At 51.2% G+C, this 15,435-nt stretch overlaps 1 protein-coding gene across 1 annotated transcript in view; it reads right to left on the bottom strand.

Moving 5' to 3' along the window:
* Positions 1-10,779: 10,779 nt before the first annotated feature.
* The window catches only part of BLM (BLM RecQ like helicase), an 80,675-nt gene continuing 76,019 nt past the window's right edge, over positions 10,780-15,435 (bottom strand). Inside the window, exon 22 of the mRNA XM_070400528.1 lies at positions 10,780-11,486. Within this exon, the coding sequence (XP_070256629.1) occupies positions 11,309-11,486 (178 nt within the window). The 3' untranslated portion in view covers positions 10,780-11,308. The remainder of the gene's footprint in view (positions 11,487-15,435) is intronic.

The following is a 15,435-nucleotide window of genomic DNA, read 5'->3' as shown; positions in this document are numbered from 1 at the left end:
GCCCTCTGCGCCCCAGCTGCCTCAAGAAAAATAAAGGACTCTCTCCACAGGTTGTGGTGAGGACTATTTCCTGGAAAGGCACGCAAGCAGCAGCAGCGCTCAGTAACGGAGGCACTGGGCTCAAAACAGATCCGTTCCGTCACGTACCAAGAAACAGTTCATTGGAGATTTTTGTGAGGAGCTGAGAAAAGGAACCTCACATAAAGAGGCGATTTTTTTCTCTCTAGGACAGTGATGGCAAACCTTTTGAGCTCGGCGTGTCAGCATTTTAAAAAACCCTAACTTAACTCTGGTGCCGTGTCACATATAGAAATTTTTTGATATTTGCAACCATAGTAAAACAAAGACTTATATTTTTGATATTTATTTTATATATTTAAATGCCATTTAACAAAGAAAAATCAACCAAAAAAATGAGTTCGCGTGTCAGAGGTGTCATAGGTTCGCCATTACTGCTCTAGGACATCTCTTTCCCCGCTAACTTTCCCCTCTTCGGCCTCTCCCACCCCACCTGTCCCCAGAGGCCCTTCTATTGGCCAATCCCAGCCCTGCGTCTGTACAGCATCTACCAAAGGAGGGCAGATAGAGCCCCCAAGTGTGTCCTGAGAGTGTGTAAATCCTGACGATGGCTACAGCTTGTGTGATGCACTGGGTTGTACTTGAAGCAACCTTGAGGCAGGGACTAACCTGACCCATCAGACACGGTGCAGCTGGGGAGGAAGTACGAACTCTGGATTGACCTCAGGCCACTTCTGCACCAGACACTGAACACGTCACCCAGGTTCACGGGCTTTCCGGGGAGGGAGACAGGCCACGTGGCCACCAATGTCCCAAAGGATCTCTTAATGGGTCCACTCAGGCAAATGCCACGTCATGATATGATCCTTTGAGGACTCCCAGACAGGGGGGCAAGGCTGCCTGGCCAGTGTGGCTCAGTGGTTGAGCGTCGACCTATGAACCAGGAGATCGAGGTTCGATTCCCGGTCAGGGCACATGCCCAGGTTGTGGGCTCGATCCCCAGTGTAGGGTGTGCAGGAGGCAGCCGATCTGTGATTCTCTCTTATCATTGATGTTTCTATCTCTCTCCCTTTCCCTTCTTCACTGAAATCAATAATATACACACACACACACACACACACACACACACACTAAGTGACCAGATTATTATGACCACCCCATCAGTACAATGAAGTGAATTAGTTATGCAAATAATAATAATAAAACCTTGAGCCAAAACCGGTTTGGCTCAGTGGATAGAGCATCGGCCTATGGACTGAAAGGTCCCAGGTTCGATTCCGGTCAAGGGCATGTACCTGGGTTGCGGGCACATCCCCAGTAGGAGATGTGCAGGAGGCAGCTAATCGATGTCTTTCTCTCATCGATGTTTCTAACTCTCTATCTCTCTCCCTTCCTCTCTGTAAAAAATCAATAAAATATATTTAGAAAAAATAAATAAGTAAAATAAAACAACTAGAAATATTAGACAAGGAAAAAAAAATAATAAAACCTTGAGAGTATTTGCTTAGGAAGTTTTCAATATTCAGTATTTTTGGAAGTGTCAATGAAGTACTTGATGGGGTGATCATAATAATCTGGCCACTCAGTGTGTACAGACACACACACACATAAAAATGAAAGAAAGAAAGGCTAAGAGAAGCCAAGGGCCCATGTGGCTGAGGAGCGACAGAGCCTGGACTCACCCGTTCTGCAGGTCCTTCGGCCATTTTTGGCGGGAGCTGCACCATGGACTCTACACGCCCTCCCACGTCTGATTCTTGGCCTCTATGGCCACCAGCCACGTACTCCATTCGCTGGGTGGGTGTTGGGGCAGGTCTGCTCACTGATCCGCGAGTCTTATCTCCCTGACAACATCGCAGACAGTTGGTTATTATGGTTAATTGTCATCACATTTTTGCCAGAGGCTGTACACTTCCTAATCTGCTCTCACCGTTTTCTTGTGTGAAGTTCTCTCCTCACTTTGGAGAAAGCCTGGCCCTCATGGGAGGAGATGCAGATCTGAGCTGCTCCCATCTTTGGCTCTGTGTCTCGGTTTTGGAAAGGCCCTGGTATTTGTGGCTGTGGCTGCACTGTCCAGGGAACCTGGTGGAGCCAGTTCAATGAAAGCCGTGGCCCCTCTTCCAGAAACCTGCACAGACACACAAAACCAGTGCATACAATTTAAGGGCTTATACACCCTCTCATGCCTATCTTTTGATCACCCAGGGGTCTGGATTGAGACCTCCTAGGTTAGGGGGTACTATATGCCAATCTCTGATATCTAGATGCTTGTGATGGTTTGAGAGCTGGGTGTGGCCATGCCTGAAGGAGGCTTCTTTTTAAAATATATTTTATTGATTTTTCACAGAGAGGAAGGGAAGGGGATAGAGAGTTAGAAACATCGATGAGAAACATCGATCAGCTGCCTCTTGCATACCCCCGACTGGGGATGTGCCCACAACCAAGGTACATGCCCTTGGCCGGAATCGAACCTGGGACCCTTCAGCCCACAGGGTGACGCTCTATCCACTGAGCCAAACCAGTCAGGGCAGGAGGCTTCTTTTTCTAAAAGGGATCTTACAAAAGGATGAATTCAAGAATGGTGAACCCACTGAGTGAAAACTATGTCCAGTTCACTCGCCAGTCAACTTCTGCACAAATGCGTGCAACAAACAACTAATATGTAGAGTGGGTCTACGCTCTAACAACAGCTCATGCTAGGAGAGTGGCAGGCGCTGTGCTACATGCTGACCACGCAGTGTCTTGTTAGATGCTCATAACCAATCCCATAGGGTTAGGCTATTATGATCTCTGAGGAACAGAGAAGTTAAGTAACTTACTCAATGTCACACAGTAAGCCGACTCCACTGGCCTTTACCTTCCAGCACTCTGACTGCAGAGCCACAGTCCTTCTGCCTATGACCTGGGGACACTCACAGCTGGGGGAGGCTGGCCCCATGCTGTTCTGAGACTTTGTTCCCAGTTGGGCAGCTGGGTCCTATTGGACCTAGGTAGAGGGCAGGCTTTAGTGGTTCTCAACCTTCTGGCCCTTTAAATACAGTTCCTCATGTTGTGACCCAACCATAAAATTATTTCCGTTGCTACTTCATCACTGTCATGTTGCTACTGTGATGAATCGTCATGTAAATACCTGACATGCAGGATGGTCTTAGGCGACCCCTGTGAAAGGGTCGTTCGACCGCCAAAGGGGTCGCGACCCACAGGTTGAGAACCTGCTTTAAGTAAACACAAAAAAGATGTGTTTCCAGCCCTAGACAGTGTGGCTCAGTGGAGAGTGCAGGCCTGCAGACCAAAGGGTCCTGGGTTCAATTCTGGTCAAGGGCACATACCTCGGTTTCAGGCTCCTCCCAGGCCTGGGTCGTAGTCAGGGCACACGCAGGAGACAACCAATTGATGTGTTGCTCTCAAATGGATGTTTCTTTCTGTCTTTCCAGCTCTCTAAAAACCAATGGAAAAATATCCTCGGGTGAGGATTAAAAAAAAAGAAAAGATGTTTTTCTGGAAAGCCTCTGTAACACATTGGCACCCCACGCCCCCTGTCAGGGAGTCCTCAAAGGATCACATCATGACGTGGCATTGGCCTGGCCTGGCAGGGAGACAGAACTCCACTCTCAGGCAAATTTGGGGGGGTAAGATGACCCCATGTGACCCCACAGGCTGGCGAGGCCTGGGAAATGTCAGCTTACACTCATTCCTACCGGTCCTGCCTCCAGTTCACTCAGCAAAGCGCCTGCTGGGAGCGGAGGCTCTGCTCCCGCTTCCTGTGGCTGAGTGTCCCTTTAAGATGCACACTGCGGCTGGAGGCGGCTTTGGAGCCCTGGCTTTCTCCTGACACCAGACCCTTTCCTGCAAACGGCTCCCCCCAAGCAAGGCTGTTCCACATCCTGAAACACCTTGTCGACAGTTCCGTCTCACCCGACCGCAGAGCGAGGCAGCTTAGCCATCGTGGGAAACCAGGGATGGAGAGGACACCTCCCAAGGCCCCAAGCGAAAATTCCCAGAAGCTGAGGTTCGCACTCACCCTGAGGGCTGACACCTGCTTCCCGGTTCCCTTTCTCTGCTGAGGCCAGTGGTTCTGAACACGTGGGCCGAGGTGGGGCGGGCAGCAGCATCAGCAGGGAGCTTGCTAGGCGTGCAGGTCCTTGGGCCCCAGCAGACCCGCTGACTCCGAAGCCGTGTTTTCCGGGCCCTCCTGTCACGCCGAAGCTGTTAAAGCCACTGCCTGGGCCTCTGCCCTCTCGGCTGGGAATGTGAAGCTCTGCACGGGTAGGAAGGACTGAAGTTTGAATTTCACCCCTGCATGCATCTTGGTCCCCCCAAAGCCTTCCCCCCACAGGAGTGGACGCCAGGTACAAAGGAGGCCAGGGAGCTGGAAACCAAAGCTGGTGATTGTGCAAGTCTTAACACCTCCAAACGAATAAATGGGGACATCGGGATTTCTGAGCATAAGACAGTAATAACCCAAAACACACACACACACACACACACACACACACACACAGACACACACCCGGAAATCTAAGTGAATACTGAGGCCACGTTCACTTGTCTGGGGAAAGCCAACATAAGTGGTGATGGGGTGAAGCCTTCAGTGACCAGCCTGCCACCATGCTCCACAGGCCTGGCACTGCCACGCGGGCTGCGAGAGTCTAAGGCCCAGCAGGCCCCAGGCGCTGCCCCCATCCTCCCCTGGGGAGGACAGTCTGGGCCAGTGGTCTGCAAACTGCGGCTCGGCAAACCGCTGCTCGGGAGCCACATGTGGCTCTTTGGCCCCTTGAGTGTGGCTCTTCCACAAAATACCGACTTCTGTGCATGGGCCACGAAGTTTCAATTGCACTGTATGTGCGCGCCTGCATGTGGTATTTTGTGGACTAGCCACACTCAAGGGGCCAAAGAGCCGCATGTGGCTCGCGAGCCGCGGTTTGCCGACCACGGGTCTAGGCAGATGCCATCAGGGGTTCCCTTCATCTACCCCACCATCCAACAAATGCTGTTAGGCACTGCTGTGAGGCGGGCCCTCCCGGCCACAATGCCGGTGTGGGGCAAAGCGCGGACTGCAGCTCAGGCCAGAGGAGGAAGTGCAGGACCTGTGGGTGGGGGTCCTTGGAGGCTGGCTGCTCTCCCTTCCCCTGTGCAGTACCCTCTCCTTTAGCCAGAGTTCCTACTGTGCTCCCAGTGTCACTGGGCAGGTGACCCAACCCGGGACACGTGTCCCCTCAAAGTGAGGAGGGTGGCCAAGCGAGGAAGTGTCGCTTTCTGCCCAGGAATGGGGTCCCCGAGGTGGGCCCTGGCTTTATTCTGATTATAAAAATGACAGAGCTTCTGAGGGGTTCGATTCCGGTCAAGGGCATGTGCCTGGGTTGCGGGCACATCCCCGGTGGGGGTTGTGCGGGAGGCAGCTGATCGATGTTTCTGACTCTCTATCTCTCTCCCTTCCTCTCTGTAAAAAATCAATAAAATATATTAAAAAAAAAAAAATGACAGAGCTTTACTAGCCATGTTGTCTGTAGCCTTTTTTTTTAAGGAGCTGTGTTTTACGAGACATAACTGCTGAGCACCGTGTGTGTGCACGGCCCTCCCTGCAGCCCACGTGGGGACCAAGGTCCCGGCTGGGCTGCGTGGCAGCAGTGGACAGTGGTATGTCCTGCTAACAACATGCCGTGGGGGACTTCCCGGGTCAGTAAGAAGCAGTCATCACATGCTCTTAAGTAAAAAATAAATTGTTACACAGTTAGCTTTGGGGCGTTGGGGAAGTGTGCAGTTGAGAAATTACTTGCCAAGCGTGGAGGCAGTGAATGCGTACATGCACACTCCATACATTGTAGGAGATCCTCTGTCCAGGGGGCTGAGATAGGACCTGGAGCAGGGGCCCCCAAATTGACCACTCAGGCAACAGAGCGTTCTTCTGACTGGGAGGGACAGGGACTGCTGGTCTCAGATGAGGAACATCATCTCTTGGGGTGTCTTCAAAGCATGGGACAGCCCCACCCTCCCCCACATCCCCTCCCGGGCCAGTGGGCTCTGTCCATTCCTGTCACCTGTTACCCTGAAGGCTGCTAGGACTCTCGCTGGACAAATGAGAGCCTGCTGCCCGCTTGCAGGCGTCCAGCCCCACCCTCTTCAATCCCTTGGTGACCCTGGGTCAGAGCAATTTTTCTAATTGCTCAGATCAGACCTTGTCTCTCCTGTTTTGGGGCCTCCCCTGGGGACCAGTCCACATTCCTCAGCTGGGAGCAATTCCACAGGCTCATCTGCCCCCTCTGGCCTGTCCTAAGCCCTAGGCCAGTGGTCGGCAAACTGCGGCTCACGAGCCACATGCGGCTCTTTGGCCCCTTGAGTGTGGTTCTTTCTAAGCCTTAGGAGGACCCTAATGAAGTGAATAACAATGTACCTACCTATATAGTTTAAGTTTAAAAACTGTGGCTCTCAAAAGAAATTTCCATAGTTGTACTGTTGATATTTGGCTCTGTTGACTAATGGGTTTGCCGACCACTGCCCTAGGCAGTGCCCTCTCCGGCCCAGCTCCCTCCTACCCCCAGCCCTTTACCTCTGCACTTCCCTTTCACCTGCAGTCTCCTCTTGTTCTCAACTCCTCCCCACTCTTCAAGGCTCCAACTTCACTTCTTGTGACTCCCAGACTGGACTGGGTCTCAGCTGGGGGCTCCCACTGCACCCCAACTCCCCGATAATGCTTCTGTTCTTCTCCCGGGGGGTTAGAGCATTGGCTGTTGCCCTCGCTGATCGTGACCTCACCGAGGACCAGGGCTATGCCTGGGTCTCCGTGTCCTGGCCACCAACTGTTGATGGACCAAAAGAGTGCCCACAACCACTTTGGGAGGCAGGGACCCGGCATGATGTTCATTGTACGGATGAGACACTGAGGCTCAGAGAGGCCTGAGCTTGCAAAGATCACTCAGCTAGTTCGGAAGGAGCAGGGTCGCTGGGCTGGGTGCTGGGAACCTTGGGGGCAGACGGCGCGTGGTGTCTGTTCGCAGTGCGCGTGCAGTCATGCAGGCGGCGAGTCGCAGTGGGGCTCACGTGGGCGGCCTGTGTCTGGCACGAACTGTTAAACCACGGCCGCCGCAGACACTCACGCTTCTGTCTTGAGGTTACAGGGTTACTGCCTCCCGGGTCACGAAAGGCTCACGGCTGCTCGCTGAGAAGGCCTGGGGGTGCTGGGTGCGAGCGAGACTCCAGCCTTAGGTCTGTTTCTCAGAAGGGCTTCCTTCCAGGTTGAGATTTCTTTAAAAAAAAAAAAAAAGTTTTTTTAAAAATTAATTTCAGAGAGGAATAGAAAGAAACATCAATGATGAGAGAGAATCATTGATCGGCTGCCTCCTGCATGCCCCACACTGGGGATCGAGCCTGGAACCTGGGCATGTGCCCCCGACTGGAATCGAACCTGGGACCCTTCAGTCCGCAGGCCGACGCTCTATTCACTGAGTCAGACCAGCAAGGGCAGGTTGAGATTTCAAAGTCTGTTAACAGAAGCTCTTCAGCCCCTTTCTGACTGCAGTGAAGGTCGCCACTGAGGTTCCTGGCTGTTCTGTGTCCCACGAAGGGTCACCATGGGAGGCAGGGACCTGCGAGCTCCACCAGGGTCTGGCCATCGTGGGGCCTCGAGGCTCCTGGCAGAGACTGAGAATGTGGGCCCAGGACAGACTGAGGGATGCCTGCGGCCTGTGTGGGGACCCACAGGGACAGACAGCGGGGCTGAACTGCATCCTTTTTTTTTTTTTTTAATATATATTTTATTGATTTTTTTACAGAGAGGAGGGAGAGGAATAGAGAGTTAGAAACATCGATGAGAGAGAAACATCGATCAGCCGCCTCTTGCACACCCCCCACTGGGGACATGCCCGCAACCAAGGTACATGGCCTTGACTGGAATCGAACCTGGGACCCTTTGGTCCGCAGACCGACGCTCTATCCACTGAGCCAAACCAGTCAGGCTGAACTGCATCCTGAACAGGTCTAGGCCTAGGGGCCATTAGGTCACTGAATCTTCTGTGGGAGGTAGGACCAAGCTGTGATGATGCCAACACCCCATCTGCCACACCTGCAGGCCACAGGGACCCAGCCTCTGGCCCTCACCCCTGCCTGGGGGGGGAGGGCACCTCCTCTCCTGGGGGTTCTACCTTCTTGTCCTGTCCTCTCTGCAGTGACCGGGAGGACAGGGGCCCACTCCCTGGGAGTTTGTCCCCTCCCTCCTTCCTCTCCTGCCAACAGAGAGCACGGGTCTCGCAGAGGAAAGCTGTTGTGGGCTGGGAAGAGCAGGAAAATGAGGGCTTTCTAAAGGCTAACTTTATCCTAGCGACTGTGGTGCTGCCCTGCCCAGATGCAGAAATGGAATCCTTCCCTCGCAGCCACCAAGGGCTGAGCCCATGGCCTGGAGCCCCTAGCGGGGCCGGCTCAACCAGTGGGTCTCCGAGGACATCCCCCTAGCCGGCCTCTCTGAACCCAGTGAGGCCACACGGAGGCCGTGACTGCTGCAGGGAGGAGCATCGAGTGGATTCCACCCTGGCCTCCATGGAGGGCCCCCAGGTGACTGTCCTCTGCTAAGGCAGGAGCCCAGGGCACGGTGAACCCCATGGCTGCTGCTTAGAGCTGGAGAGTCCGGGCTGGGACTCGGGGAGCCTCCCAAAGACAGGGCGGCCTCTGAGCAGCTCCCAGCTGTGGGAAGAGAAGCAGCAGTTTCTTAAGAGCAAGGGGACCTGGACCACAGCCCCCGCTTCCTCTTCTGGGGAAAAACCGCAGCTCAGCTGGGCTGGAGAATTGCCCCAGGAGCCTACAGTGCTGAGCAGGGGGCCCCTGGGGCTCTGGATGGGAAAATGGGGGTGGGAGAGGTTGGCTTGGATTCCTTATATTGTCCAAACTGAGGGCTTCCGAGAATGAAAAGGCCCTGCCTTAACTATTACACCAGGGCGGCAGATGTAAACTGGGACTTTTCAGGGCAAACTGGGATGTAGGTCACCCTACTTACCACCGCTTCCTAGCTGTGTGGGTATGGGCCATTACATAACCTCTCTGAATTTTTTGCAAAAAAAAAAAAAAAAAAAAAAAAGGCCAATATCCTGTGCTTGCCTCCCAGGGCTGTTGGGGGGGTGGGGGGACGGGGAGAGATAAAAAGAGTAAATTATGTGGAAGTTCCTAGAACAGCCCTTGGCATGGAGTAGGCTCTCCATGTTTCTCCTCTTCCCGTGAGGCAGTGGGTCCCCTGTCCCTGGGGGTTAAAAGCAAGGACCTGTCAACTCTTGAGAGTGAGTTGCTGTGGTGGGAGAGGGTGTATGTAGCTGGAGTCAGATTCCAGTCCTCCCAGTGAATTCCAGAGGGATGAGGAGGGTGAGCCAGTGAACCGCCCTAGGCTGGAAGCCCTGGGTGGACTTGGCCCCTCCCCTCTTCCCGGGTGGTGATCTCTGCACCCGTAGAGGCCCTGACCAGGGCCCAGCCTGGAGTGGCTTTGCGGTCACCATCTTTGCGGTTGCCAGAGGCCCTGGTTTTGGTCAGGGCAAGTCAGTGGCTTCGGTCTTCCTGCGATTGCCCGGAGTGGACGCAGACACGTTCTCCAGGGGATCTGTATTTTCTGTGCTCGCAGGTATTGAAGAGCCTGTTCCAACCCAGAAATTTTTAAGAAGAGCTGGGTGTTGGACTTGGCCCTGCCATTTGATCCTGGTCAAAGGTCAAAGGTCTCCAGGCCACAGATTCCTGCTGCAGGGTGGGGATGAGTTAGCTCTAGCCTCGGGGATGTGATAAAGATGGAGGTGACAGTGCTGGCTGCTCAAAGCTTCTACACTCCGTCACCTGGGGCTCCCCCGGCACTGCCTTTACCCATCGTCCCCTTGCCCGGGAGCCCCTAGAGGCGGAGTGGACACTCCTGAGGGGCTAGCAGTCTCCACTGTCCAGGCAGATGAGGTCCTCAATACAGGAATGAATGAATGAATGAGGTCAGAGCCGGCAAGTGACTCAACATCTGTGACACCAGCTCTGTGCAGGGGCTGCCCCTGACCCCTCAAAGCCAGCACTCCTGTTGGTGGAAGGGTATGACCTCCTGACAGATGTCCTTGGGCACTGCCAACTCTGCACGGTGGCCTCACGGGGCGGGGGGGGCATTGTCCCAGCAGCCTCATCTACTGGCTACTCTGCCCTCCATTTCCTTTCCTCCAAGAAGGTTCTCTGGCCACTTGCCAGGACTTGCTGGAAGGTTGGTTTCTCGAAAAACGTCAGCTCTGGGAGGCACCTGAGGTAACAGCCCCCAGCGGCCTCCTGTCCAGCCAGTCTCCTCCGTTAAATGCGTCACACTAAGGTCCCAGGTGGCAGTCAGTAGGTGTGCAGCTCCAAGGGTGGTCCCTTAGAGTGGGAGCAGGGTCTACCCCATACCCAGTCCCCAGGCAGAGGCCACAAGGCTCCCAGCCACTCTGTCCTTAACACCTGCGGCCCAGCCAGGACCTCCCCAGCTCTACCCTCTTGACTGAGGTCAAGAAGTGGGACACCAAAGTTACTTAGAGCTCAGAAACAAGACTTCTCCAAAAACGGGGTACTGGAGCTCCGATAAGAGGTGCCAAAATTCCACTTTAAGACTATTCATGAAGGGTCTTATAGGGTAAGGCCCCCTAGTACCGAAGGATGACACCAACATTGAACATATTCTCACCAACAGAGTGTCTGACCATTTTCTTGTTGTTCCCAGATGTTGGGATATTATTTAATGCTGACAATTCAATGGGCAAAATGAAATGGCACCTCACTGTGTTACTTCATATTTTTAACGAGGCAGATTGAGTGTTTTCCACATATTTGTGGGCTGTTTTTATTTCTTCTTCTGAGAAGAACCTATTCACACCCTTTTTTCTACTGGTCTGTCTTTTCTTAATGATTTATAGGTGCTCTTTGTATATTGCAGATATTACTCCTTTGTCATATTTTTCCCCTGTTTTCTGTCTGTCTTCTAATTTTGCTTACGCCTTCTACAGTTTTACGTCCCATGCGTGTCTCTTCCTTCAGCTTCTGTGTTTCACGCGTGCTTGGAATTTCTCTCACTGAGATGATTCAGCTGCTGCTTCAGACATTCTCAGAATCAGCAGCCACAAGGCTTGCAGTGGCAGCAAATCATGCTTATTCAAAAGAAAATGTTTACTTTAAAAATAGAACTGTCACCCCAAGCATTTATTTAAGCATTAATAGATACGGGTAAAAATTACAAATGGCATAACAAAAGTAACAGCTTTATATTCACAGATGGTCAGATGCTGACAAACAAGAAACAAGATCGCTGTACATTGAGATTTGGTTGTTAGGAAAATGCATATGTCGGCCTGAGGAACGGTCTATTCACAGGCTTTGGTGGAGCCATAATCCCCAATTTTCTACTGATTCCTGCTGCCGCCTGAGAACCACGTGCAGTTGACGTTGGCCCGGGGATGCTGGAGGATTTAGTTTTAGGAGATATCTTTCTGCACGTGGTGGATCTCCTAAAATGTGACAAAGAAAATTGAAATGTTATATAAAACCCCAAAAAACAGTCTTTTTTTTTTTCCTCTTAACCTGGAAAGAGCTACACAACCCATGATTTTCTTTGGTCTGACATGTCTCTCTGCCTGTAACCCCCAGGGTTAAGGTCAGCTTCCTTTACAACTCAAGGAGGAAAGGACTCTGCTGTTCTTCAGATGAATTTATCTCCCTAAAATGTCAAGGACTGTTCCTGAATTCTGTGACTTGAGGGCAAATCATGTGCCTTCGCTCCACCTACACCTTTCATAGCTGATAATCGGACCTCTCCCTTGGGACAACAGAGCCCAGGCCTATTCTGATCAAATAAAGAAAGTACGGGTACCTTGTTTTAAGGCCCCAAATGCCTGGACAATACACTCTGGAATGACCGTGCTTGCACAGTCCAGAGAAGGTGGCTGCGTGCATGGAGATGGGGGCGGAGCAGAGCTGAGCCTCTTCCTGCCCGGCCCCAGCCGGGGGAAGGCTGCAGATGTGGTTCCCTGGGGAGCCCGCGAGGGCTCGGGTCTGGCACGTCTCTGTCACCGCCACGTCGCCGGCAGCTTGCTGGATTGCCTACACTCCCAGGTCTGTGTTCTTGTACCGCCCACTCGCTGCCTTTACAGTCGGGGAAGAAGCCCTTGCCACAGCCTATTACAAAGTCCTTCAAGCACCTCACTTCCCTCACTGGCCTGAAGATAATAGCTATTCTTTCCTCCTCCTTCCCACCCCCAATAAAATGTAAAATAAATAAATAAAAAAACCCCACAGGGCCGCATGTTTACAAGGATAACAGCCGGCAGCATTCTCTATAGAAGCCTTTTTCTTACACAAGTATTTCCTGCTGCTTTGTAACCAGGCTGAATTCATGCCCAACACGAATTCCACAGCATCGAATTCCACAGCATCGGGTCTGGCAAGTGGCCTCCCATCTCTGAATTCGGGGGCCACTGGTCTGTGGTAATGACATTCTGGTGGGACTAGGTCAAGAGTGGTTTTTCAACATTGTTCAACTCTTGCTCCAGGGCAGTATGACCACAGAACTGGCAAAGATGTGCTAACGCAGCCTGCGTTTCCCTATGCACATTTCCTGCTGAGATACTAAGTCCAGAGCAAAAACCTGCTGTTTCTGTTGATTTACAGAATGAATCTGCCAACAGCAGCCTCCGTCTCACCCAGGCCATCCATTTTACTCCCACTTAGAGAGCTGGCAACACAACTTGGGAACAAAATTTGTTCATTGTGTGCTATTCTCAAGTGGTACGGTTCCGGTAGGGTGGAGAGGTAAGAACCCTGGCAAAGAGCCACGTTTGTCCTCCCATTGTGCAGACTCTCAGCCAGGTGAGCAGTGGAACCGGAGGGATCTTTCAGAGAGGCTCTGGGGAAACGAGGAGAATGAATACAGACACAAAGAGGCTGTGAAAAGGTAAAAGAAAGGCACAAAACGGACTGGTTTTAGGCGCAGGGATCAGAGAAGAATCCCATCACAGACGCACAGGCTGATTAAAAACCAGCACCAAAACTGGGACTGGCTTTGGGACTGACTGAGCTTCCTGACTTCTGGTTAGATCAGGTTCTAGGCCACAGGGCAAAGTGCTTCCCTCAATAGACAAAAGCTGTGAAAATGGAATAAGGGAGCCAATGGCAATGAACCAATAAAATATGGTTTGCTTTGTTCTAACAAGTAAAAATGAAATCATAACCATGGCTAAGGACTTTCCAGGGACTACATGCAGAAATGAAAATGCTCTGGGCCCTAGCTGGTTTGGTGCAGTGGATAGAGCGTCGGCCTGAGAACCGAGAAGTCCCAGGTTCGATTCTGGTCAAGGGCATGTACCTCGGTGGCAGGTCCTCTCTGGCCCGGACCCTGGTCTGGGCTCCTGTAGTTTGGTGCAGGAGGCAACCAATCAATGTGTTTCTCTCACACTGATATTTCTTTCTGTCTTTCCCTCTCTCTTCCACTCTTTCTAAAAAAAAAAAAATCAATGGAAAAATATCCTCGGGTTAGGATTAAAAAAAAAATAATGCTCTGGGCAGGTGTGGGCGAGCCACTGTCCAAGTCCTAGCTGTAAACTGAGCTGGTTCAATCTTGCAGAAGTTCCCCAGGCCAGGCCTTATTTCCACATCATAACGTCCAGGGGACTGGACCACATGCCTTTTAAGGACTCTTACTCTGTGTGGGCTCCTGAGGAAATGAGTATTTCCCAAAACGAAGGAATAAATGAAGAAAATAAAATGTCCCCACCGAAGAACATCTGCTGGTCACTTGAGCATTAAAAACCACAAAATTAAACTAACATTTACTAATGCCTTTAATTTCTGTATCCTGGCAGAAGAATTAGCACATGCAAGATGTTTGTTTATGGACTTAACAAGAAAGTGACAATTTGGTAACATTTGCCTTCCCCTTTCTTCCCTCACTCAAAAAAAAAATTTTTTTATTACCCAGAAGGAAGAGAGTTACAAAAAACTGCAAAAGAAAAAACACAACAGCTTGCAGAAATTGACTAAGGACTTCTTTCCCTTTTCTGTAAGCATCTCTGGGACAATATGCAGTTATCTGGGAGGCGGTCACCCAGGCTGCTGGGATGGTCACGGTCCTGCCAGACCTCACTTTCCTGGCGAGGACAGAGAGTGTCCTTGCAGAAGACAGGGAGAGGGGCTGGGTGAAGCAGTGCAACGATGAAGAAATACGAACACTGCCCAGATCATCACCCAGCACCTGACAATACTGCCTTTGTTCCCCCTGGGCGTGCTAACAGCGCCCATAGCAGGTGAGTCCCAGCCCGGGGGTAGGCACATGTAGGAAAGGGAGGATGGAAGCCATTTGCACAGTCTCTCGTAAGACTGGCTTGCCTGAGCTTTTTTTTTTTTTTAAATATATTTTATTGATTTTTTACAGAGAGGAAGGGAGAGGGATAGAGAGTTAGAAACATCGATGAGAGAGAAACATCAATCAGCTGCCTCCTGCACACCCCCCACTGGGGATGTGCCCGAAACCAAGGTACATGCCCTTGACCGGAATCGAACCTGGGACGCTTGAGTCCGCAGGCCGACGCTCTATCCACTGAGCCAAACCGGTTAGGGCTTGCCTGAGCTTTTGATTTTCCTGTTGTGGACTCTTCCCTGCTGCCCTGCACATTGGGAGGGGGGCTTTCCCAGGTATGGATGAAAGGCAGGGAGTGTGCAGGGCCTCCAAGTGGAGGCCCATAGATCTGCGGCAATACAATTAGTACAGCAAGTACTGACAGAATCATAAAAGTAAGGAGGAAACAAAAGTTTCTGTTTATTCAGCTAGTATATGATTTATAGTATTTTAGGTGGAAAAGACTCAAGAAGAGCAATTATAAAAAATTTTTTTTCTAAGTTAAAGTCAAAATTGGAGTTTTTATAAACTAGAAAATTTTAGTGATAATCAACTTAGGAGTAGATTATTTTTAAAAACTGAAGCAGCCCAGCCAGCACGGCTCAGTGGTTAAGTGTTGACCTATGAACCAGGAGGTTGCAGTTTGATTCCCAATTAGGGCACATGCCCAGGTTGCTGGCTCGATCCTCAGTCAGGGGCGTGCAGGAGGCAGCCGATCAATGATTCTCTCTCATCATTGATGTTTCTATCTCTCTCTCCCTCTTCCTTCCTCTCTGAAATCAATAAAAATATGTTAAAAAATAAATACATAAAATAAAAGCTAGCCGAAACCGGTTTGGCTCAGTGGATAGAGCGTCGGCCTGCGGTCTGAAAGGTCACAGGTTCGATTCCGGTCAAGGGCATGTACCTTGGTTGCAGGCACATCCCCAGTAGGGAGTGTGCAGGAGGCGGCTGATCAATGCTTCTCTCTCATCGATATTTCTAACTCTCTATCTCTCTCCCTTCCTCTCTGTAAAAAATCAATAAAATATATTTTTTAAAAAAAAATGAAAGCTAAAGCAAATGTT

Source organism: Myotis yumanensis, unplaced genomic scaffold (genome assembly GCF_028538775.1).
Source record: "Myotis yumanensis isolate MYYU_CA2020_CCGP unplaced genomic scaffold, mMyoYum1.0.hap1 SCAF_20, whole genome shotgun sequence".
NCBI lineage: Eukaryota > Metazoa > Chordata > Mammalia > Chiroptera > Vespertilionidae > Myotis > Myotis yumanensis.
This window is presented reverse-complemented; position numbering and strand designations above follow the sequence as displayed.